At 35.5% G+C, this 27865-nt stretch overlaps 1 protein-coding gene across 1 annotated transcript; it reads right to left on the reverse strand.

Annotated features, from left to right (window-relative positions):
- Positions 1 to 1438: 1438 nt before the first annotated feature.
- LOC121416321 (46 kDa FK506-binding nuclear protein-like) lies at positions 1439 to 27703 on the reverse strand. The gene is made up of 14 exons (XM_041609875.1): positions 27615 to 27703; positions 25012 to 25104; positions 23258 to 23410; positions 22326 to 22511; positions 20133 to 20222; positions 18476 to 18580; positions 17672 to 17869; positions 16981 to 17066; positions 15605 to 15703; positions 12497 to 12619; positions 9615 to 9701; positions 5760 to 5889; positions 4792 to 4840; positions 1439 to 3406 (listed from the first exon to the last, which is right to left on the reverse strand). Exons 1-14 carry the CDS (start codon positions 27622 to 27624, stop codon positions 3328 to 3330), a joined length of 1488 nt encoding a protein of 495 aa, XP_041465809.1. The 5' UTR covers positions 27625 to 27703; the 3' UTR covers positions 1439 to 3327.
- Positions 27704 to 27865: the final 162 nt, after the last annotated feature.

Genomic DNA, 27865 nt, shown 5'->3' on the forward strand with positions numbered 1-27865 from the left:
GTGACGTAAATTGTAAAAGTGCAGTCACGCATCATGCATGGCACGCACATACACTCAAGGCGTAGAAATCTTGCGCTCGGGTTACGTTAGTGTATGCACTGGCCATGCCGCGCATTGTCTACAATGCATTGGTTCATAAACTGGTTCCAGCCAGATTTCTGAAGTACGGAAACTAGCGATTAAAATCGGCTCCTACTGCCCAAGCACACTAGCAGAAATATAGCCAATATTGCCTTCTGTTTTGTACAGGATTCCTATGGACAAAGCCAGGAGAGGGCAACATGGCAAATATTTACCTTGTTGGTCTCGAATTGAAAGTTGCGAGCGAAATATGACTTTTATTATGTTAAAATGCCTTGTATAGGTACATGTAATTATATATTATGCCTCTCTGCCATGGGATATGAAAAGAATCCTTACATCCCTAAAAGGACTGTGCTGTGACAGGTGTTAAGGATGAGGGGTGGCAAATGCAACTTTATAAAAGTTTGTCATCATGAGAAAATGTTTTAAAAATGAAAGTTATTTTTTTCCCTACATATTTTTTCATAATATCCTTTTCGTATTTTTTTTTTGAAGGGGGGGATCTCAATGAAGTTATTACAGACCAATATATCAACTCTAAATTTATTACAATGTCTCATGAATAGTCAACTGGCAATGCGAATTTGTTCTCAAGAGTTGCAAAAGTTTTCTTTCTTATCTCTGCCTTTTGGAAAATGGCATGGAACATCAAAGCCTCGCTCTGAGGAAGCAATGCAATAAAGCTGCTGGAAGATAGAAAGCAAAAAACAAATAAAAGATTGCACGTCAATCCATACCCCAAGATCGATTAATTTGAGTTTGCCTATTACTTGATGAGGTAATTCCTCTTGCAGCTCAAAAAAGCTAAACTTGAATGAACTTTGCAATATGTCATGAGAGATTGGTGCCATAGTGAAGATGTCTATTTGACAATATATTGGATGATGACCTTTCATTCAAGTTTGAGATATACTTGCAGAAGGGCAATTGGCCCTAGGCAAATTTGTGATTTGTTCATGGGAATTATACAACTTCTACAAAATATCTCATGTGCTATCTTATAAAAGGATACACAACAATCGTGTTGGAAGATAATACGTAAAGCAAATTTTTTTTCTCTTTTTATTTTTCCTGTCACTTCCTCTTATATTTCTTACAAAATAATAATAAACATACCACTACATGATGTACATTCCATGTAGTATACATTTTACAGGTCACAAATACATGTAGTATTAAAACAAAATAACATTTTCTAAAATGAGAACTGATAGTACAGAAACAATGACAAAATATGATAGCTGTGCTTAATGTGTTTAGACTAAAATGTCAACGACAGAGATCAAATCAATTATTTACTATGAATAAAGTGATTTTATCGAGTTTGTAAACCTCCATTCAGTGGTGGTTCAAGGTTAGAACCGCCTAACACACAATCAACACACATATAAAATATGTGTAACTTAGTAACATTCTTCATTCAATCATTTTACAATGATCAAGTTTAGGGTTCTTGACAAGTGTTTAAGTGGATCCTATAAACGTGATTTTGATTTCCAACGATCGTGAGAACTTTGCATGAAATGTACCATAGATAGTACCTCAGCCTTCAATGGTTGGTGTCAAGGTAATCATATGATGCAGCATCAAGTCAAAATCTACAATACAACAGTAGTTATCATGTTGGCAGATCACTGCTGGGCGACAAACACTTGCACCTCGACACAAGTTACCCCTATATGTTCAGAGAAGGTATGGCTACTATAAGTAAACACTGTATCCAACAGGGTAGTCTTTAATATGATGTAGTTGGATTATCTGGACACTAAAATTAATGAGTGATTTTTCTTTTATTTTTTTTCCCATCAAAATAATACTCCTCTGTGTATTTGCTATGATGCTGACTGATGGTTTCATTAAGCTGTTCATATGTTACAAATGACCCTATGCATGACTGGGCATCCCTTCTTGTGTTAAACAATTTTTTTTCCTATGTAACTGACTAATCATTTCAGAACATGTTCCAGTTACGCATGATTTAACAACTTTATGAAACATCCACATGATGATCCAATGTTCAAATAATTTGATACTCTGCATATATAATCCTAAGAAAGTTGAATGGATTAATTTCAGGCAAATCCATTAATCAGCAAACCTCATCCAACTCTTAACAAGGCCAAATATCAAAATTGAGTAAAATTTACTACATGTACTTCTATTATCATGGACGATGACACAGTGACACATGATACCAACAGTTCCAAACATTCAAGATTTCAGAAGATTCAAATGCATATTTCGTCATGGAAATTTAGAAAATTTATTATTTGCTGTAGGTGTAATCAATATATCAAAAATATCATCCTTATTGAAGTATTGTTTTTATTTTGCAGAGAATGCCTTCCAAGAGTAAATACACCTGCTGCTTGTTAAAGATTACCCTTCAATGCAAACAATATCTTATAATATAATGTTTACTTTTTGACTAGTCCACCTACCATATTTAATTAGAAATCTCATTAGTGTGGAGAACCTTTGCAGGTTCAAAAAGAGTATTTTTTTTTATAATTTAGTTGAAATCGTTAGATGTAAAATGATCAAGCCTGCCATTTCTTGAGTATTGTGTGCTGCAAACAACTGACTTTCACATTCTCAACTGACAATCTCATTCTCAGCAAATTCGCTGGAAAGCTTCAGTGAAGATTGCATTTTTGAAGGAGAAAAATAGATAAATTGACTTATTGGGGAATGTGTCAGAAGCCAGATTTGATAAGATTATAAGTACACTTAGTCTATTGTTCTGGGTTGAATAGTGCTATAGTATCAACAGGTACTTGTATCCTGCTTCTCAGACACATTGCACATCACTCCACAACATTTTTGTCCCTGATACATTGGCCTCTTACCGACGCTGAAATCTGTGTCATATTGAGCAAGTATTCAATACTGGAATAGATATCCAAGATAATTGACTTGTCCTTTCGTTGCCCACACCTAATTTCTTGTCCTTCGCATTGGGAAAGCCCCTGATGAATTGTTCACTTGTTAAACCAATTTGTCCTTGATAGCTGACTTGTGTCTTTCACTGGGCACTGTATAGAAATATTTCAAATGCCTTTAAGTTGTCAATCAAATTGTCCAAGTAGGAGGACTAACGAATGAGTTGTCTAAGATCTTTGACTTGTCCTACAACTTCAGCAAGTAATCCAATCCTCTCACAGTAGTCCTACTCTTCTTAACCCTGTTCTTGCTGAAATGACCCACATTGTTGTTATTGATTCAGCAATGTCTCTTGGTGAGTTACCTGACTGCTTTGAGTTCAACATCAAAGATGAGGGTGCTGTTTGGTGGGATGGGTCCAATTCTCTGTGATCCATACCTGTAAAGATATGCAGAAACAAATTAAAAATCATTTTAATATCACAGTGAGCCCTAGGGATTTTTGTTTTTAAGAAATCACCTTGGAACCACTGTCGATAAAATGAAATTTTGAGGGTAGCAAGACAGGATATTGCCTGATGGGCATGGGCTGAAACAAGGCCTGAATTAGCATTCATACATGCTAATTTTGTGCATGATCAAGTCATGATTTTGCTGTCAATTTTGATTGAATTATAGAAAATAATTCATTAACCCTATCTAGGCCGGGGGGGGGGGGGGGGGGGGGGCCTCCGAGGAAGAGGGGTTGTCACTTATTATAACAATGAAAATCATATAACATAGATGATCATCATTTTCAACAAGATTGCCAGAGCAATAGCAACATCTTCACGATAGATATTCTCACAGATAATGATACAATAACAATTGTGACCTATGACCTCATGACATCCAATCTGAACAGATCATTGTCCCTCTTGTAGGCACACATGAACCAAAATTAAAAGACAATCCATCTCAGTTTTCAATTATCCTTAGAGTGAGGCATTCAAAGGACAAGTCCATCCCAACAAAAAATTGATTTGAATAAAAAGAGAAAAATCCAACAAGCATAACGCTGAAAATTTCATCAAAATCGGATGTAAAATAAGAAAGTTATTACATTTTAAAGTTTCGCTTCATTTCACATAACAGTTATATGCACAACTCTGTCGGTATGCAAATGAGGGAACTGATGACATCACTCACTCACTATTTCTTTTGTTTTTTATTATATGAAAAATGAAATATTAAAGATTTTCTTGTCATGTGAAATGAAGTTTCATTCCTCCCTGAACCCGTGGAATTCCATTATTTTAACATTTTGTGGTTCAGGCAAGAAGGTCCTTACTGTCAAATTCGTAAAAATTGAAATATTGTTTAATTCAAACAATAAAAAGAAATAGTGAGTGACATCATCGACTCTCTCATTTGGATGTAACTGACTCGTTCATATGTACTTTGTGAAAAATAAGCGAAACTTTGAAATGTCCTAACTTTCTTATTTTACATCCGATTTTGATTACATTTTCAGCATTGTGCTTGTCTGATTCAACATTTTTTTGAGGTGGACTTGATCTTTAATGAACTGTGACCTTGACCTCCAAAGAGCCTCCAGCAACCACCTACAGTGGGGAAAAGGCACAAAACATATATTACTTCAGTCATCAGATCAAATTAGGGTTGTTTACACACAATAAAGCCACATTTTCTACCCCCTGGGAAGTATTCCAACCAGACACTGAGTGAGGCACTCACAATGATGATAATATATTGCTGATAACCACAAGTATGAACCAACTTACTAAATTTCATGGCATCGTACATGCAATGTTATCTACTTACGCTTGAGATGGTGGAACTGTCAACCGACGCTTGCCCCCTACTTTCATTCCTACATTGGAAACAGAAAACAAAAAGAAATCAATCATAAAAAATGTTCTTACTAAATTCTTTCAAATTATCCTTTAAAAAATGTATTTTCTATGATACCATGTCAGTTTTCGACTCACAATGGCTGTCACAATCACTGAGCACATGAATGCATCTTCACCTCTCCCTACTTTTCATGTTACCATGGTTAATACCGATATTCCTATACTTTTAAGTTCTTTCCAGATAGTATTAATAATCCAATGATTTTGTCCATAATAACCCTTACTTATATTTCATTTGTTGTAATATACAATTCTCCTATTCCTCTTTAACATTGTTGTCACGTTGCTATTACTTGTAGTGATCTTAACCCTTTGATATTTTATAGTTAGACATCTATAACTGATTGTCATTAATATAATGCCATAGTTATTTCATTGTTCAGTGTTTTCATCAGCAAATAAATTTTAAAATTAGTAGTTTTAAAATGAGTAACTGTTCCCTTTTGATAACTTAAAATATTTTAGTTAATTTGATTCATATTATCATTTAAGTAACAATATTTGTTCATTTATGTTACTAAGTATTGTTATCTTTGACTTAGATCTTGACTTTATTTTCATGTATGATATGATGATTTATATTGTTCTTTGTTTTCATCAGGTCATTGATGAAAAACAGTTTTATACTGATCTTTTGTACCTGATTAAATACGTTCTAATAAGTAAATAAATAAATAAAAATACATTTCCTTTCAAGAAGAATAATAAAGATCAAAATCAAAATAGTGTTTTATTCAATATACAAATATGACTCTGATATTTATTACAAATATATAATTTATTTACAACTGAGTACCCTGTCAATAAAAACATGAAATACAACAAAATATTTTTCTCTTTCATGAGGAAATAACAATTCTAATAATAAAATCTTACCAATTATACCGGCATCCCATCCTTTGATGACTTCACCTTTACCAAGACCAAACATGAATGGTTTCCCTGATAGCTTGGAATCAAACTCTTTCTGGTTGCTAGCTAATACTCCACGGTAGTACATGAATACCTTCAAATCAAAATATGAAACGGTTAGGTCAAGACTGTATTCCTGTATGAAGTATGCAATGGCTTCCATACTGTTCAGAGTGACTGCTACAAAATGGTTGCTTAACTTTCATGAATTTTGGAACTAAAAAATAATAAAATCATTAATTTTTCCTTCTTACTTTTACAGAGTGAGTAAAAAAAACCTATAAAAATATATTTTGGATAAATTTTTCGCAAACTTGTGAAGACTTACGTTCATGATAATTCAATACAGTACTTAACACACTAGAAAGAAAATTGCTAAAGATATATCAACCTTTATCTTTTTAACCTATCAACCTTGCACCACCCAAATCTAGTCCAAACACCATTTACTCCCATATAAGCACATGAGAAATTTGTAGTTCATACAAGTGGTTTGCTCATATCAAGAACATTTAATAAAAAGATGTTGAAATTCACAAATTGACCCTCCTGGGTTGCAACTCAAAGCTCTTGTTAAATCTCACCGGGCAGAACACATCCTGAAGGAAGTTAGCATGGCAACCACTACTCATACTCCCAACCAAGCCTAGTCATCTACTAAAACTGTCATAGATCTCACTGACTGAACAATTTACGATGACGGGAACTTTTTCTTTAATGAGGCCTCAACTTTGCTGTTCCTCCAAAGAATGTTAGACAGATCTGCTGCTGATATCATCAGATTACTGGTTACTTAGACACTCTCCAAGACCCAATACCTCATATAACTCGGGAATAGCAGGCTGCAGTCAAAGTAACAATGATCCAGCAATCCGCAGCTTGCCAGCTGACATGGGGAATGTGATGGTCATCATGAGCAAGGACGAATATGACAGCAAAATTTCTGACACGTATACCCACCTACCATGGATCCTACACAAGTAACAGAGAGGAAAATCAACCTCAAAGCTACTCACTCTAAACAAGGCCTATGTCATACCACAAAAACCATACTTCAACCTAAAGACATCTTCCACATACCCTATCTTCTTTGGCCAGCATAAGATCCACAGGAATGGGAACCAGCTTTCACCAATCATTTCTACCAGATGGTCACCAACTTAAAATGTAGCTAGTGTTCAAGCAACTATTCTGCAACCACTAGTAGGAAAGTCGTCACACATGTCATAAACTCCTCACATTTCATCAGCAAACTCCGAGACCTCCATCACATCAGAAGACAGTCTGGTCAGCATCGATGAGGAGTTACTTTTCACCAGCGTCCCAGTCTGAGAAGCTTGCAACCTTATCAAGAGGAAACTCCAAGAGGACTCTTCCATACCAGAATACACATCTTTATCATTTGACCAAATTCACGACCTGCAATGAACCTGTCTTGAGTCAATTTCCTTTCAATGGCGAGGCAGCTTCTACAAGCAACAAGAATGAGTAGCCATGGGATCACCCCTATCCCCTATAGTCCCAAACATCTACATGGAACATTGAGTCAGCAGCAATTAAGTAAGTTGTCCTCTCACTCAAACTCTGGCTAAGATATGCTCAGATAAATAGATAATACTTTTTGGAAACATGATAAAGACAGCCTACAAGCTTTTCTTCACCAACCTCAACCAAAGATCAAATTCAAAATGGTAAGGGAGAAGAACCACTCAATACCATTCTTGGATGCCCCTGTCAAAAATGAACCACACAAGGTCCATCACAGACCAACCCATGCATCTCCACTTCATTCATTCAAGTCATTCCATCACCCTTCAGTCATCCAGTCTGTTCTAAGAACAGGTCAAGAGGGAGTACTCAATCAGTGATGACAGCCACCTCTGACGTATAGCAATCAACTACCCCAACTGACCAATCACCTTCCTGTCTTCCTATTGGTCAAACAGTAATAACAATCATGTTCACCATCCTGTGTTGTTTTGCTATACAGTCCGACCTCTCTTATCCGGCCTCCCCTTATCCGGATCTCTCTATTATCCGGACGTACACTTGCTGAGATTTTTTTTTCAATTCAATCTATCACATGAGGAAATGAGATTTCAATCTAAACTCAATCCTATACACAAACTCTCTGTGATTAAACATATATTTTCAAATATAATCTACCCACAACAATATTTTTCATTTTTTTGACTCACCCAAATCACTAAAAGAACTTAAATCAGGGCGCAGCGCAAATATTTCATTATGTTCTTTCCCGGGTTAAACAATGTATGTCTTGCTAGCTAACCCCAGGCCTCAATACGGACAGCGCCATCTATCATGTTTGAGCCTACAGTCAGTATCACAATGGCTGACATTGCGAAGCTGCGATACACGCCGCGATGATGTAATTGTAAAACTTACTTTCATCAAGTCATTCATTCTCTTTCTTTCGTGGTATGCTCGATATATACCTCAATCATTTTAGCAGGTAAATTATCCAAAAGTTTTGGCCATCGATCGATTTCATTTCTGTAAAAATACCATCTATAATTTGCACTGACATTGCATTGAATACTGTCCGTATGCCCACTACAATAGATAACATGTAGCTACCGCCATTGGGAAGCTGAGGCAGCAGCTGCGTGTATTTAATATTGGGTCTCCCAGATCCGGATAAATCCCTTATTCGGATTGGTGCTGGTCCCAACTGTATATACCCAAGCATTCTCAGACATCCTCATCCTGATGACGATCAGAATACACTGAGCGAAATGCTGATGTAAGTTCTATTCAAAGCTACAATCAGCCAAAGAAAGGTCACCCAACAGTCCTTTTCATGACTAGGGGAAGGCAGGGTAAGTTGTGACAGTTTTTGCTTTTTGCATGTTAGAATTGATATGATTAATAATCTTGTCGAAATAAGTACCTTGCCTTGAAATTTAATTCTTCTGAAATATTTTCCACCTATATATAACTTTCTATCCCCACACTGAAAGTCATCGTGACCTTTGAAAAAAACGATGTCAAATGGCTCAACTTGCCCCATATATGGGGTAAGTTTGAGCCACCTTCTGGGGTAAGTTGAGCCACAAAAACTATGTACAAAATGTATGAGGGGAGAACCAGCATGTCAATTTTTTTGTTTAAAGTCTTTTCACTTGCCAATTCTCTATAAATACTTACATCCTTTAAAAGGAAAAGAGCAGTCATGCAAATTTGCTCCTTTCAGCCAGCATTTCAATCGATTTTTAAGGTTTGTTTGTTTTTTAAGATACATCACCATAGGAATTACCATGGCTCAACTTGCCCCATGCTGTTTGGCTCAACTTACCCCAGTCTGAACTTAGTGTGATAATTTTGCATCCACACATTTATTATGCATCCATCATATAAAAGACTATGACAAGAATGAAGATCCATACCTGGACTAATAATGTTGTTATCATGTCTTTATGATATTTAAAGACATGTGTGTTTATAAAGCACTTATCTATTTCACACTCTTTTTTACTTTTTTGGCTGAAATTCATATTTTTCCCTCTAAAAAACTACTTTTTGTTTCAAAGTTGAAAACAATATGGTGGGGTAAGGGGTTATGCTATGGGTCATCAATACATGACACCACCACAATGTCTGACTCATTCATTATTGGCCTGGGGCTGGTGGCTCAACTTGCCCCTATGCTCAACTTACCCCGCCTTCCCCTACACATGGTGGAAATTGATAACCTACCTAACATTTACATCTCTATGACCTTTGGCCATGTGACCTATATTACATAATCATTCTCTAAATGAGCCAACCCTTTTGGCCTTCAAATGAAGATACACATACCTTCTTGCCTGGCTTAGCCAACTTCCCCTCTCCGGTTTTCAGGTCTTCAATCGTTGTTCCTGATTGTAACTTTATTTTCTGAATTTTCTGAAAAAAAGAGAGGGAAGTAGACATTTGCACAAAAAGTACATTTATACTTACATATGTTGATCCAAGCCAAATGTAAACTCAGAGTGTGTATGTGTTTTTTTTGTGTTTTTTTTTCATTCCCTTTCATTCCTGATCGTAATTCCTTATCAACAATCAAAACTAACAATTTAATCTAGGTTCTGTACAAAATATCATTCTTCACCTAAACATGTTGAGAGAAAATTTTTAGAAGCAAACTTTCCTTAGGGAATATTCTATCACATAGCATATATTTTCTTTTATTTTTACTTAGACTTGAACACTTCCGATGGTTCATGTATTAATGGGTATTGTTCGTGTTGACCTGTACAGACTTTTAAGGGTTCCAGAAGTACAAAAACTTGATAATCTGACAAGAATATCCAGAATAGAGAAAGGGATTAACTTTTGACCTAGCCCCTGTGACTTTAAGAAGAGCTCTTCTAGAAAAGGTATGATGACTCACAGCGCTCAACAATGGACTTGACTTCCTGGGTATTGTTCCCGAGTGAAGATTTTATTGATTTTTCATTTTTATTGAACAGACTTCCTGATTATGTTTCTCAATAAACTTCTATGACTTTTAAAAATGTTTTACCGCAACCAGTAAGTACTTTTATGTTAATTGTTGCACTATCAAAGTAGTGTTTGATTACTTCACGTTAAATCTCAAACTCAAACAGATGACACATCCTATAGTATTAAAGGTCAAGTCCACCTCAGAAAATGTTGATTTGAATCAATAGAGAAAAATCAGGCAAGCACAATACTGAAAATTTTATCAAAATCGGATGTAAAATAAGTTATGACATTTCAAAGTTTCGCTTATTTTTCAACAAAATAGTTATATATGAACGAGCCAGTTACATCCAAATGAGAGAGTTGATGACGTCACTCACTCACTATTTCTTTTGTGTTTTATTGTTTGAATTATACAATATTTCAATTTTTACGAATTTGATGATTAGGACCTCTTTGCCTGAAGCACAAATGTCAAAATATGGAATTCCACGTGTTCAGGGAGGAATGAAACTTCATTTCACATGACAATGACGAGAAAATCAAAATATTTCACATTTCACATAATTAAATACAAAAGAAATAGTGAGTGAGTGATGTCATCAACTCTCTTATTTGGAGGTAACTGGCTTGTTCATGTTACTATTTTGTTGAAAATAAGCGAAACTTTAAAATGCCATAACTTTCTTATTTTACATCCGATTTTGATGAAATTTTCAGTGTTATGCTTGTTGAATTTTTCTCTTTTTATTCAAATCAAGTTTTTGTTGGTGTGGACTTGTCCTTTAACCCTAAATAGACTGGGCTATTTCGACGTCTAAAAAGACGGGGGGGAGGGCTGATTCAGCCCCCCCTTATGATCTCGGCCGTTGATCGCGCAATCGCGACGAAAATTGGCACACGCGTTACCCATGGCATTATCTACAAAACTATAACATCAGATTCGGCAAAAAATCTCATGTCTCATTAATTATTCTAATTTATGCGTAAAATCATAAGTTTGCTCTAATTAATAAAATAATGCCCCTGAAATGCTAATTTTTATTTCACATACTCAAGATAGGCATCTGATCAAATTGATTTTTAAAAAATTTCAAAATCAAATTTATTTTCTAATGTATTCTATTGTTTTCTAAATTTCTTATGTATTTCTTTGTTTTTGGACTTTTTGTTTTTTATTGTTTTTTCAATGGAAATTGTCAGGGACTTTATTTTGACCATAAACAAGATAAAATTAATTGATTTTAAGCAGTAAAAGGAAAAATAATGAAACATTTATGAATTTTGGCCAAGAACACTATTTGCATTGGATTTGTACACAAATTCACGTTTTTGAGTAATTTTGGGTCTGCATGCACTTACGAAATGTTGCGTAATTTTGGAACCGTGTACCCGGGGGTCACAATTTTGGTCTCAAAAGTTGCGCGAGACTTGAAAGTAAAAAGTCAGTGAGCAACGCGGTCAAAAAATTTTGCGCAGCGGATTTATCGCGAAAAATGTCGAGGGGGGGCTGAATCAGCCCCCCCAGTCTTTTTAGGGTTAATATTAACGGTATATTTACCCAGGGTAGCCACTTTAGTTCCGAAAACTGTTCTCCCAGCCGGCCCTGCTATTATAATTACCAGGCTAAGCTAGGCTACCTATTCAGGTGCACACAGCTTTTGAAGAATTGCTCCCTGCCGGTGCCCATTTACCTCACCTAGGTTGAGTGCAGCACACTGAGGATTAATTCCTTGCTGAAGGAAATTACGCCATGGCTGGGATTTGAACCCACGACCCTCTATTTCGAAGTCCGGAGACTAATCCACTGGGCCACGACGCTCAATTAATCTCAATAATTCCCATAAATATCCAGACATCCAGGGAAAGACATATATATATGTCAGGACATTTTTTTTATTGACCAGAGACAATGTTTCCAAAGGAAAATCTGAGTCAAAACCAAAACCCAAAACCAATTCTCAAACTTACATACAATCTCTACTTTTGATCTGAATTGTTTAAACTATAAGCAGTATCACAATACTATGTCACTAACCCAAGAAAAAATTATCAGTTAACATTGCACCCTATGGGAAGTTTAGGGGCTTCTTATTAGCTTTCCAGGACTCTGGGTTGCATTTCTGGAACATATTCACCATAAACCCCCAGGTAATTTTATCCACAATGTCTTCATAGAAATGAAAAACTGATGCTACTTTTGCAAGAGTCAATTTCACCATACATTGCAAATGAAATGTGTTATTAATACTAACTTGTTTAGCTGGTGTTTGTTCCTTCTTGGCAGGTTTAGCCTTCTTTTGAACTTCAATATTCTCTTTATTATTAGTTTTAAGATTCTTCAGAGGTAGATCTACTTCTTCTTTGCTCTCGTCTTCCTGGATTCATTAAACAAAGAAAAAAAATAATGACAAAGCCATACATTTTTTTTTCATCAAATAGAGAGTGGGGATGTGAATAGACAGGGGTGCTAGCATTTTAAAAAGATTCTGATGTACACCGTTCAAACTCTATTTGACAAAGGTAAAGAATCTAACAAATGTTAACTAAAGATGGGATGAATTCTTAAAGGGGAATGAAACCTTTGGAACAAATAGGCTTGTGTAGAAACAGAAAAATCAAAGAATAAGAATAAAGAAAGTTTGAGAAAAATCGGACAAATAGTGAGAAAGTTATGAGCATTTGAATATTGCAATCACTAATGCTATGGAGATCCTCACATTGGCAATGCGACAAGGATGTGTGATGTCACTGATGAACAACTATCCCTTTGGTGGACTATAAAATACCCTCAAAATGTCTCTTTTTGCTTTTTCTTATGATGAAACAAACTCTTTATCTATGATGTATTCTTAAAAAATATGTATTACATGCCCTCATGTAGACAGAACACATGATTTATGGATAGATGTGATAAAAGAGGCAATTCTAGTGAAATATATACTTAAGTAATGGGGAGAGTTGTTCACAGGTGACATCACACATCTTTGTCGCATTGCCAATTTGCTATCTCCATAGCATTAGTGATCGCAATATTCAAATGCTCATAACTTTCTCATTATTTGTCCGATTTTTCTCAAACTTTCGTTGATCTGTTTCTTTGATTTTTCTGTTTTTCACACAAGCTATCTTGTTCCAATGGTTTCATTCTCCTTTAATTTACATTATATTTCACAGACATGAAAGATGAAAATATGCAAAATAAACATGGGAGCAGGGTAGGAATTAATTTTTTTTTTTAGGGGCTACTTTTTTTTTACATTGGGGCTACCACTGAATATCTTGGGGCTATTTTCAAATTCATGGGGCTACTTTTTTTATCGCATATCAGCAATTACCTTTTGACATTACGAGACTCACTGTGACGCCTAACAGCTCAGAACATTTTTTTTATCTCCCGGTGGTGGGGGAATGCCCTACAGGCCTTACAATAATCAGCTTCACACACTTCAGATTTGAGCCAATCGAGGCCCCAAATGGCTTATTCAAACATTTAAGAAATCAGATTTAAATGTTTAAGTGTGTTTTGACACCCTCACTCCACATCCCCTTTACAACCACACACACATGGGCTTATTTATTTTTCATCTTTAATGAACCATGAACAATGAACCCCCCCAAAAAAAAAATCTAAATAAAATTAATGAATAAAACAAACATAAAGGAGAGAGGGAGAGAGAGAATTCAGATCAAATAATAAATTTAAAAAAAAAAAAAAATTTTCATGGTTAGAATCACGGGTGTGGGTGAGTGTTTGTGTGTGATTGTGACTATGAAGTGCACTTGGATTGCATATAAATTATGTTAAAGAAATGAAATCAATATCTTACTCAGTCTATTCAAATTCCGACACATAGCCACAGGCTATGTACATAATATTGTAGGTTCATGTACCTTAAGTTTTTCGCAAGTTATTTTGAAAACGCAGATCTCCACAGAAAATTCCTTTCATTCTGGGAGAGTCTAAAATCGGTGAAAATGTATTCATTAATAACTTAAATATTAATCACAATGAAGAAATCATAAAGTGTTTTGACAGTTTTCAAAAATTAACATGAAATCTAAACTCTATCTGAAACAGAAAATCACCATCACTTAGGCCATTACTGATAGAATTCTCACCCAGAGCTCTGGCAGAGAACTTGAGCTCTAACTGGCTAGCTAACAGCATGCAAGTACCACACTCAAGCGCACGGAGTCCATTTTTTTTAGATTGAGCCTTGTTTGATGATTTATTGTCTGATATTTACCCCTCTTCAAGAAAGAAATTAAAAAGTTATAATTCACAACTATAAGCGAAGTGATTTTGGATTATTAAGGCTCCGTTTTGACAAGCAAAGACAGCGACTGTGAGGATAAAAGACTTGCACATCGTATGTGCTGTGAACAGGGATTTATTTCCTGAGCAATTACAATTACGATATCACAGAATTGTGATATCCCGAATGGGAAATGTGTGCATTAGATATTGCACATGGTGAAGTATGAAGAAACCATGCTATTGAAAAAGGACGCACTTGGCAATTTGAAACTGTGCTTATCGTAAATTGAAAGTTACTTGATTTTAGCTTTCCAGATATTTAAATTTATACATGTACGATATGGCTTCGCTGCTTATCCATCTCGCACTCCGACTCGACGATGTCGATAAGCAGAGCTGTCACAATCACCAGCTGATTGCTTACACCGCCTAGTACACATACCGCACGATGCATGTGGTCTCGTTACCAGCTGTGCAGTCTAATCGTGCACGCATACATATACATAAGCCATGCGGCAAGTGCGTCAACAATTCTAAAAAGCCTGTGCTAAAGACTATGCGTACTCCGCATCCCATATTGCATTGCGCGTTTATTTACGATCGCGAAGCTTCCGGTGTTGCGGAAGGCTCGGATATTGCAACTTGAAGCTGGCAAGGGCGATATAAAAGATGCGCTTGCTCCGCCGCCGGGGAACTTAATTGTGTGAAGTATTTTTTGCATTGTCGATGGTATTTTATTTCTCAAAACCCAATGGTTTGGGGCGATTATTTATTTTAGAATCGCCCAAAACCATTGGGTTTTGAGAATTTTTAGGGGCGATTTGGGCTGTCATGGGGGCGAAATCGCCCGTCGCCCCCGTGTAATTCCGACGCTGCATGGGAAATAGAGTTATTCCTTTCTTAAAAGGAGGATTACACTTAAGAAGGAAAAGTTGAGTATTATTATAAATTGACACTCTCAATCGGAAGAGTTCAAAATTGCTTCCTGAGGTAATATACTTCATAATATACGTAATAATATAAATTTTCCTAGTTTCTTTCCTTGCAAACCCAAAGAACGAATAACCCCCAAATATGAATATTTGAGAAAGATATGACTAACCTTCACTTCCTCCTGCTGCTGTTTCTTCTTCTTCTTTTTCTTTTTGAGAGGGGATTCAGTCTTTTCTTCAGATTCCGCCTCCTCCATCTTTTGGGAAGCCTGACCAAAAAAAAATGAACAACTCAATATTGACTGGTTCCAATCACATTGCTTGTCACCTGATGAACGGCACCATCAGCATTGTCTTTTGATGCAACAAATTCATAAAACTGATATTTTCCTGTGTTACATTGCAATTAATGCACTCTCATCTTTATCCTATAAATTTCAACAAGTGGAATGCCTCTGGCCGTCTCACCTGCATCACGCGATTCAATATAGCAGCAGTGCTGACTTTGAAAACTACTATAACTTGCACAAGATGTTCAGTGATACTTGGTTACTCTTATGTCCACGTTTTATGAACTAGACCAATACACTTACAGAGATATGATGGTAATTTAGCAAATACCCCCAATGTGGCCAAAGTTTATTGACCTTACATGACCTTTGACCTTCATCATGTGACCTGAAATGCGCACAGGATGTTCAGTGATACTTGATTACTCTTATGTCCAAGTTTTATGAACTAGACCAACATACTTTCAAAGTTATGATGGTAATTCAACAGATACCCCCATTATGGCCAAAGTTCATTGACCTTTGACCTTGGTCATGTGACCTAAAATGCGCACAGGATGTTTAGTGATACTTGTTTACTCTTGTTAAGTCCAAGTTTTATGAACTAGGTCCATATATTTTCTAAGTTATGATGACATTTCAAAAACTTAACCTTAGGTTAAGATTTTGATGTTGATTCCCCAACATGGTCTAAGTTCATTGACCCTTAATGACCTTTGACCTTGGTCATGTGACATGAAACTCTTCCATCTTTTGGGGAGCCTGACCCCAAAAAATGAACAACTCAATATTGCTTGTCACCTGATGAACGGCACCATCAGCATTGTCTTTTGATGTAACAAATTCATAAAACTGATATTTTCCTGCGTTATCTTACATTGCAATTAATGCACTCTCATCTTTATCCTATATTATAGAGCAAATTAGAGTTGTTACTTGTACAACCAAATATAAGCCTGGAAGTTCTTGCCACTGAAGATGTAGAAGGAAAATGCTGATTACGTGAGATGTAAAATTCTTTGAATTTTCAATTGAAAGTTTCTAGCACCATAACCAATATGAAGGTGATCTAATTACAAATGTGATAGCTTGATTCATTAATAATTCAATCAATCCGTCTTTTCATCCATCCATCCATCTCACCATCAATTTTCTAATGAGAGTTTTTGATACTCTGTTTTATTTGGAGGAACACACATATTCATGCTAGATGAATCCTCAGTCTGGATTAGAAAATGAAGCTGAATGGCACTTACCTTTTGAGGGCTTGCCTTAGGTGATTTCCCTTCTTTGCCTTTCGGAGTTTGAGCTTTCTTCTTTGGAGAAGGTTTGGACTTCTCCTCTGTGAATAGAAACAAAAATAGAAAATACAATACCACACCATGTGAAATATTTCTAAAATTCAAAATATTGAGTTGATGATTCTCTGGTGTTAATCACAAGTCGAAATCAACCACTATGTCTAAACTGAGAAACATGAAAAACCACTATGGAAGACGTATACTGTCCACCTAGTGGTAAGTCCTGAAATGGACTGTTTGAATGGTGGAATAAAGAGAAGTAAAAAGAGAGAAATCAAAAATTCAATTGGAAGTTGAGAAAAAGAATGACTTACTCTTGTCTTTCAATTCCAACTTAATAATTCATATTGTCATCAACTTAAAACATCACTTTCATTTATGTTGTCAATATGAATCATTGTCATCAATATTTCATATGCATTATTTGGTTATATATACCAGCTTGGCGTTGATACAGCAGAAAGCTGCTTTGCCGAGTTCCTAGGAGTTACCCCACCCCCAGCAGAAACAGAAACTTTTCTTCATTCTACAATACAGACAGTCCATCCCAGGACTAGTCAAATAGAGTTAAGCCCCTTCCATGTTATCCATACCACCACAAAAACCTTCAAAGGTCATATAAGTATATATCTTTCTATGCTCTAACCTTCTTCCTCCTCTTCATAATCCTCTTCGTCTTCCTCATCATCCTCTTCATCATCATCTTCATCATCACTCTCTTCGGCTTCCATATCAAGGACTGGATTGAAATCTCCATCCTCCTCCTCCTCTTCATCATCCTCTTCATTACCACCTTCATCAGCAGCTATTTCCATTTTGGACAATGTTTCTGCCTGTACAGCCGCTAAAAAAGAAAAGGAAATCGTACCAATCAAGAACAAAACATTCTGAGAAATAAGGTTATACAAATAAAAAAAAGCCTTTGCCCACAGCAAGAATGAAACAAAATGCAACTTGTATAATATAATTTTTTTATTAAATTACCTATATAAGCAATACTATGGTGCATTAAAAGAAATAAAAAGAAACATCAAGTGATTTCGTCTTACTCAATTCAATACACAAACTAAAGTATATAGGTTGCCTAGAAAAAGCTCCCCCCCCCCTGCTTTATGCATTTGGTAAAATACTGCTGTATCATAGGCACTAATATTTTCCAGATTTCACAAGGATCGACTAGTGAAATCTATGAAAACGATCACACATGTGGTTTCAAATTCACTAACATGTCAAGCTTCATTTAATAATGGAAACACCAACATTTGGATATTGAAGAAACTTTCCCGCCTACACATAGTAAAATTGTAAATTCACCACGAATGAAGAAAGCGAAAATACTAATTTACTCTGAAAAGCATTCTAGATTGCAAATTATGGTTTCACTGGCTATCCATAGTTGAAAAGAGTAAAGATACTCTTTTATAATGTACAATGTTAGCTGTTTACTTACCCTTTCTCTTTTTCTTGTAAGCTGAAAGAGTCATATCATCAGATATAGAATCATCTTGAGATTTCCTTTTCTTTTCTTTCACTGCTTTCTTTGCACTTTTCTTTGCTGGTTTTAAAGAGAAAATATGGATAAAATAATTCATTTTTTAAATTTAAGAGCTGATTTATATAATGGACCGATGCATTACTCATACAAATCATAATGATCCATTTAGGTGGAGTATTTTCATGAAGCAACATTCAGTGATTTTCACTCATAATAATTCTAAGCCAATGTAAGTGAAAATCACTATTTCTTTTATTAAATCAAAGCTTCAAACCTGAACAAGAACATTTCAGTATTTTCAAGGCTGAAAATCAGTATTTTGGTGAGGAAATTAGTATTTTCACAGGAATGCCATAGGACAACACATAACCTGAAACTTAAAGGGGAAGTTCACCCTGGCAAAAAGTTTATTGTAAAAATAGCAGAAAAAATAATAAAAAATATTGACGAAGGTTTGAGAAAAATTCATCAAATAATTAAAAAGTTATTAGAATTTCAATTATTTGATTTGTGACGTCATATGCGAGCAGCATTCCTACATGGCGAATGGTAAAAAATCAATGAAATGTCATTTTCTCAGAAAATTGAAAATGGTGTTTACTGTACCTTTTGTATATCAATAGACAAATCATTTCACACCCGATCATGAATAGAAAACAAAATTAAGTCACCAGCAACCATATAAAATTTGAAATTCATGCATTTTATATTACATAACACACGGGACAGCTGCTCGTTTATGACGTCACAAATCCAAAACTTTGAACTCTAATAACTTTCTTATTCTTTAACGGATTTTCCTCAAACCTTCACCAATATTTTTTACTATTTTTTATGCTATTTTTACAACAAAGTTTTCTTCAGGGTGGACTTCCCCTTTAAGAAATGAGTATTTTGCATGAAACCATCAGTATTCTTCTCTATTTTCAGTACTAAATACGGAAAATCAGTACTACTTGGCAGCTCTGTTAAATGCTCCCAGGATGCAAAAAAGTAAATACAAGTTATGAAAATGAATTTGCATAGAATTAGATATTGCATTCAAGGACATAGGTTGGTTTGAGCATGGGAAAGTGCACATCCTGTGGAGGTGGAACTACAGTTTGGAAAATCAGCTGTTGAAAGCAGAAGAAGGGGTATACACTTCATTTTGCTTGCCAGTGTAGGAACTCCTCTGCCTTATTATTATGCACCCCCAACCATTGGCGGCGGAAGCCAAAAAAATTAAAGGGAGGGGTCCACCAGAAATTTTGGGATGGACACAGGTAAAAAATTTGACAAGCAAAAAAAAAAAAAAAGGTTATCAAAACAAATTTTAGGGGGGAACCGTCCATCCACCTTGAATTTAGGGGGGGGACAGGTACCCCCTGTCTCCCCCGCTTCCGCCGCCTATGCCCCCAACCTACGGCCTTCGCATTGTCACTATAAGCTGGCAACTTTAAAAAAAAAATTGTTAAAAGATTCTGGGTCATTAGAAGCTAACTATAAATCAGTCGATCAAATGATGATAATAGCCAACAGACATTTTGCTTTTAGGATATTTTTTCTTTGAATTAGTATTCGGTGTAATGTGTCTCATTATTAGGTGCAGTTATGACCTTTGACCTCTCACCTGATTCTGGAGTCCATTCTTCTTCTTCACTGTCATCATCATCCTCACCCTCAAAATCATTAATTAGATCCTGCCAGTTACACGAGACATCTAAAAAAATAAACACACAAGGAAATATATTCACCCTGCAATTATAAGATTTTTAATTGGATGAAATTTCTTTTGAAATGATGCTTGAGATATGGAGAATAAAACTCAGGTAGAAGCTTCCTTTCTACCAAATCTTTGATCAGCCATTGCAAATACACAATTTTGAAAACATAATCCAGCTAAAAGCATGGATCTCTTTTACACACCTAGGGACAGTGATTTTCCGCGATCGCGGAAAACGGACGGAATTCATGGAATCGGCTGTTTGAAACGGAAAGTGGCTTTTCAAACGGAAAATCACGGAAAACACGTTTTTTCTCAAAATGCACAAAAAAGCAACAGAAATTAATCCCAAATCCTCAACAAAATACTAATATCAACTGAAAAAACACGATCTCACTTTGCAACAACAATCATGACAATCAACACATCGTCGTAACTACACTCTCCATCACTCGATCGTATCCAAATTAGTTTACACTTACGTCCGCATAGAAGGCAGAATCCTGCCGTGTGTTGCTGCCCTAGCCCTCTGCGTTCGGTCATAATATAATGATCACGGTGATTCATCAAATCCAAAATGGCGGATATTCGGAAGTCGTCGACTGCTCCAAACGATGTCCGAAAAGTCCCCAAATCAGCGATAAAATCCCATTTAACATTAAAATAATGCTAATAATATGAAAGGTGAGAATATATTTATGTTGATTATGTTTCCCTAATTTCTTTTTTAGCTCGAATCTCTTCGATTAAAATGGATTTTAAAGCGATGTTAGTACATTGGTAGATGCAAATTTTGAGCAGCGCTAGCATTTTGACATCGCTACTCGTTGTGTATTGGTTTTCTACGTAAACGGAATTGTCAATTTTTCTTGTACACAAAGTCTATGGGGAAACGGAATTTCCGTTTCCAGACATGCTGAAACGGAATTTGAGATTTTCTGAAACGGAAAAGGCAATTTTTAGAAACGGAAAATCACTGTCCCTACATACAACCTCAGACAATGCCAGTATTTACAAGTAATTGTATTCCACTTGTAAGTACACATTACAAGTTTTTCAGTACAAAGGCAATCCACATTATCACTGCTATTCTCTGCCCTCCGCCATTGTCTAGAACTACAAGGCCCATGTCACTCTCTTTGATATTCCTATTCATTCAACATACAGGATGTATGGAAGCATTTATCTTGTAGACATGTTAATTTTTATATGACACCTAGATAGATCCTTGTAATTTGATTGGTTGTTTGATATCGTTCATTCAGCCTTTTTCGCAATGACGTCATCAACCGTGCAATTTTGGATCCATTCATCTTGCAATTTTGGATCCATTAGATTTTGTCCATTGCACTTGCGCACCGAGACTGCAGCTGCAGGCACCAGCAGTGCGCATGTAGTAATGACATAACAATCAACAGACCAAACTCGCACTGCATGAGTATCTTTTGCATCAAAATTCATGAATTTCATATTAAAAAAAAAATTAGGGTGTCAGATAAACAAAATAATGAAATTTTTTTGGACAGAATACTTCATTTGGCGAGAGTGAAATAACGATCCATTCAACTCGGATACGCCTCGTTGAATGGATCATTTCATATTTCACCTCATGAAGAATTCTGTCCATTGCACTCATACACATTCATTATTTGTAAAATATTTACAAGGCCATTCAAGTAGTTGGTCTATTTACAAGTATCAGATAGTCTAATGTCACATGGGCTAAACAAAATCAGTCTACAATCAATTTGGTATAATTGCGGTTTGGTGGACATTATAGTTTGGTATAATACCCAATTCATACAATTCTGATATGATGGTGTAATCACCACTTAGTCTGATAATCACTCTGCACTTCATCAAATGAAAATATGATGCAGTGTTATACCAAATTAATATAATAATAATCCGAAATGAGACAAAATTTGTACTATATAAACTGGTTTTGGACCAACAAAGATTAGAACATGTTGGATGACATGGAATGGGAAGTTGATGATACAGGCATAGACAAAGTGGCAATTTAACAAACATCCTACCACAATTTCTTTCGAAAACTAATCACAGCCAATTGCACCGTCAGAGTGAGGTGCTCTTTACCTTGCGATGAAGAGCTTTCCATGTCTGAATCAGAATACTCCTCCTCCTCCTCATCATCATCGTCGTCGCTATCGTAGTCCTCTTCCTCATCAGATCCAACCAGGAGATTACGAGCTTCTGCTATCAGACCAGGATCCTCCATGATTGGTTCATCGGTTACTAGGTAACCAGTCAGATGAATCGTTCCTTGATGATGAAAAAACATTGCATTATTATAGAGGTATTACATGGGAATGGTACAGTTATAAAACAAAAGCTTAATTTAACCTAATGTCTTACCTTTCAAAGAGCCTCAATACCCCTTGTACTGGCCCCCAAAAATCATGATAAACTTTTAATATCTGTGTATTAAAGCAGTATGGTATTAAATTTGATCATGGATAATTTCCCTTGAACAGAACAGATACCCTTTACAATGGACAATATCAATATCTTGCTTTTTAATGAAATAAAATAAGATAAACATTATTAAAGGTAATCAATTATTTTTTCAACTTCTCCTTTCCGATTTTCCTTTTCTTGATGTAATGATAGAGAAACATTTTTCATGAGGGTTTGATGAAAATTAATCAAACAATAACATAGCTATAAATGGATATATGATGTTTATGTTTTGAATTTGTAACCTCACATTTGTCCAGTAATAAAGGCAGTAAATATGCCATGGTCTCCACAAATTAAAAAATTATTTTATCTATGGATAACCAACACATTATATATTAGAAGTTTATGAAATGATATCTTTGACAACCATGTATTATCAAAAGTTGGTACATGTAATTCATTGTATCCATTAAATACATGTACATGGGAGAGGTGCTCATGTGCTTTGTCACAAAACCAAACTTGACAATTCACAATTATAAATTCAATCAATCTAGTAACAATGTCTCAGAAGCTTAAAAGATACCCAAACAAGCTTTTATACTAACCTTTGCCCTCTGAGTAGAAGCTAATTTCCGAACCCTCAGACAAGTTGAGATTGAGAGTTTGTTGAAGGTATGGATACGGTATATCATCACCGTATTGTAGAGTGCAAAGGAGAAACTCTGCTTTCTCATGGCGCACTAACAGCTGCGTTATACCTGTAATGAAAGTTCAAATGAAGGTTACTATTTTGTGTTGAGACATGCTAAAATTCATTATGAGAGCCTGAATCAGGTCACTAACTGATCTACGCCCTAAAGTGACTTTGGGCTCCAAAAGTAACACTATCTACTTGAGATAGAATGGCAAATTGTCAAAAGTACTTTGCATACAGTTATAAAACTAAACAATAAAATCTTTTACCACCAAACAAAGAACATTGCAAATTTCTCTGTAACTAGGGAAAAAATTATGAAAAAATAACAAAATATGATGAATTCTCACAGGTTTTATAGTTATCATTACATGAGCAGATACATGTACAATCGAAATTTTGAGAAATGAATAACAAATAAAACTTTTTTGCCTTTAAGCATTTAAAATACTTTTTTTTTAATTAAACATTTGCAATTTCTTGTCCATGAACTTAGGATTAATTGCTTTTAGTTTCCTTTCTGCAAAATTTAATGTACAGCATGATTAAAATAAAGGTCAAGTCCATCGCAGAAAAATGTTGATTTGATAAAAAGAGAAAAATCTCAGCAGAACAATGAAAATTTCATCAAAATCGGATGTACAATAAAAAACTATGACACTTTAAATTTTTGCTTATTTTTCCACATAACACAAACAGCTATATGCACAACTCAGTAATATGCAAATGAGAGCATTGATGTCCTTCACTCACTATTTCTTTTGTTTTTTACTCTTTGAATTGTACAATATTTTAATTTTTACAGATTTGACAATAAGGACACAAAACCATCAAAGCAGTGATAATGTTAAGGGAGGGATATAAAACATTGTTTCACATGACAATGAGGAGAAAATTAGAATTTTTCATACTTCATGAAGACAAAAAAATACAAAAGATACAGTGAGTAGATGATGTCATCAGTCTCCTCATTTTCATACCGAACAGGATGTGAATGTAAACTATTTCGTGAAAAAGCAATACTAAAAAATGTCATAACTTTCTTATTTTACATCAATTTTTTATTAGATTTTCAGTATTACTTGTTTGATTTTTCTCTTTTCATTCAAACCAACATTTTGCTGGGGGTGGACTTGTCCTATATAATAGGACATGGTGTAAATTATGATCAAAATGTTCCTAAATGAATCATCATCAACATTGTCAATAAAATATAATGCAAAAACATGATAAAATTGCTGATTCAAAACAGTACAAGTCGAAAAGGGTCAGTACGAATGGCAAAAATGTGACAATACAATGATAACAGAGATAAAGATGATGGTGATGACAATGATGGTGGTGATGATGATGATAATGATGATGATGTAGAAGATGAACATGATGGTGATGATATGATGATGAAGATGATGATGTGATAATGAAGATGACGACAACGACGATGATAAAAAATGATGATGAAGATGATGATATCAGATTACCTAGATGACGACAGTGATGATGTCTTAGCTAAAGATGATATCATGAGCTGATAATGATGATGGTGATGATTATGATAAATATGACGATGATATTGATAACGATGTCTAGATGATGATGATGACAATGATCATGAGATGATATTGATGATGATGATAAATGATGATTGCAGTGCTCCATGCTAACCTGACTTTTCCCTCGTATCAAGTGCTGCCATGGAAACATGAAAAGACTGATCCACAGTCTGGGAATAGTGCTTCCCTGGTTCTATTGTCAGTCCTGCATAAATTAAAACAAAAGGAGAAAAGAAAAGAGAGATTTAATTCATCACTTTCCATCTTATCTACATAGGGTAGAAAGGAATAATCATCTCTTCTTTGGTCTGGATTTTCTGACATCTTTTCTACCATTTAGGCCTAAGGAGGATAATAGCCAAAGTAAACATTAACAAACAGTACAGAAATGGGTCAGAGCCAAATGTTGGTGCAGTGCAAATGAAATAACAATGAGAATGCTTTAGACTATATATAATAAAAACATAATGATAATAATAAAGGAATTGTATGGTGCACATATCCACCTTGCTAGGTGCTCAAGGTGCTCCTATATTACCCCTGCTAAGCTAGTCTACCGATTCTGGTGCCCACAGCTTTTTTGAGGAATTACTTCCTGCCGGTACCCATTTACCTCACCTGGGTTGAGTGCAGCTGTGTGGCTGTGTGGATAAATTTCTTGCTGAAGGAAAATACGCCATGGCTAGGATTCGAACCCAAGATCCTCTGCTTGGAAGGCAAGAGTCAGAACCACTAGACCAAGATGCGCCCAGATTCATACCTGTCAGAGCATGCCTTTAACTTTTTTTATTGAAGAGTTGAAACTGACCAGTTTTCTGGATTTTATCGCTAGTCTTGTTGATAATCGCATGTTTTTTGCCACTAGTAATATCGATAACCTTTCTCTTGTTGTTGTTTAATACCCATTTATTATGTAGGGACATGGCAGTGATTTTCCGTGATTGAGAAAAACGAATGGAATTCACGGAAATGGCCTTTTGTCTTAAAGTGGCTTTTCAAAAGGAAAATCACAGAAAATGTATTTTTCCTCAAAATGCACATAACAGCAACAGAAATTACTCCAAAATCTCAACAAAATACAAATACTTGCTAGCCACAAAATACAATCTCACTTCTCTATGTAGTATGTATATAATCATTCATGTCTATCCTACTTAAAGGACAAGTCCAACCCAACAAAAACTTGATTTGAATAAAAAGAGAAAAATTCAGCAAGCATAACACTGAAAATTACATCAATATCGGATGTAAAATAAGAAAGTTATGGCATTTTAAAGTTTCGCTTATTTTCAACAAAATAGTTATATGAACGAGCCAGTTACATATCCAAATGAGAGAGTTGATGACATCACTCACTATTTCAAAGTTTATTTCTTTTGTATTTTATTCCTATGCAATATAAAATATTGTTATTTTTCTGTCATTGTCATGTGAAATGAAGTTTCATTCCTCCCTGAACACGTGGAATTCCATTATTTTAACATTTTGTGCTTCAGGCAAGGAGGTCCTAATCGTCAAATTCGTAAAAATTGAAATATTGTATAATTCAAACAATAAAAAACAAAAGAAATACTGAGTGAGTGACATCATCGACTCTCTCATTTGGATGTAACTGGCTCGTTCATAACTATTTTGTTGAAACTTTAAAATGCCACAACTTTCTTGTTTTACATCCGGTTTTGATGAAATTTTCAGCATTGTGCTTGTCTGATTTTTCTCTATTGATTCAAATCAACATTTTTCTGAGGTGGACTTGACCTTTAACTGCACTCGACTCCATTCGATCGTATCGTAAACATTCACAAGCGCAAGCTCAATTTATAGCGTCCAAAAACCAGTCCTAGGGTGGCTTAGACAGCTGGCAGCCGTCTGTTTTGAGGATTTTTTTAACATTTTTTTTTTCTGCTCGTACACAGACGGCTCGCTATCGTGCAGCCACCATTAGGGGACTTGCAATGCAAAATCCCCCCGTCGGGGCTTTTCAATTTTTGTCTTTAATGAATAAAAATTTCGAAAAATATAGTGACCAGAGTGCAAATTTATATTCCCTCTTGGCATTAATTGCCAAAAAACGGAGAAAAATGAAGTTAAAAGGAACAAAAACAGTGACTTACCTCGGCTTTCGCGCAAATTCACTTCCCCGTTTTATCCGATCTTAAGTACATAAACATATGGCCATTGAGTCCCCTGTACAGATCGCGCTAGAACTTTTGTCTCTGTATTTGGTGAGTGAAGCCAACGAAGTTCAGCTGAACAACCAACAAAACAGAGACCGAAGCTTTTGGTCTAGGGCGGCTAGGCTAGGCCAAATAGAAGGCAGCACAGAGACAGATTTTACTTTTTAACAGTTAAATTCTGTTTAGTGCATTGATCATTAATACTTATCAAAGTTAGCATGACATGTGATCAGAGCTACCAAGTCTCATGCATCATGCGTGAGACTCAAGCATTTTGGACTCATCCCCTCAAATCTCTGTCTCAAGCAACTACATGATACATCAGCATCACATTCACAGCCTATCCCCAATTCAATTGTACACAATGACTGTGATCTCACTCAGATTAACAGAAAATCTCACGCATAGCTGGTCTTTGAACTTGGCATCTCTGCATGATGTACCAATCTTCATTCTTGATATTTTTCTGACTCAATGTTTAACCATTAATTTAATGTACAATAAATACTGAACATGTGGAAAGCCACAATTTTCTCACCCCAAAACATTTCTGCAATGGTCAGGTTGCCAAGCCCAAGGATAAAGGTGATAATCTGATATCTACTTGGTCTTGCAGTAGACAAGGCTTGATTTTAATTAATTAGAACACAGCATGCACAACTGAACTAGAGTAGAACTAGAAGTAGAAAAAGTTCTAGAAAACATCAATAGATCCGACTAGGTAGTCTGGCGACAGTAACATGCACAGCATGCGTACCCAGTGTGGCCAGCGCTCAAAATGAAATTATG

This window comes from Lytechinus variegatus, chromosome 5 (assembly GCF_018143015.1).
Source record: "Lytechinus variegatus isolate NC3 chromosome 5, Lvar_3.0, whole genome shotgun sequence".
In the NCBI taxonomy this organism is placed as follows: Eukaryota; Metazoa; Echinodermata; class Echinoidea; order Temnopleuroida; family Toxopneustidae; genus Lytechinus; species Lytechinus variegatus.

Excerpts from the sequence above, each read along its gene's own strand:
- LOC121416321 (XM_041609875.1), bottom strand. Across the intron at positions 17,067-17,671 it reads TTATGAAGAGGAGGAAGAAG|AGGAGAAGTCCAAACCTTCT; the intron begins GTTAGAGCATAG and ends TTCTATTCACAG. Across the intron at positions 15,704-16,980 it reads CTAAGGCAAGCCCTCAAAAG|GCTTCCCAAAAGATGGAGGA; the intron begins GTAAGTGCCATT and ends TTTTTTGGTCAG.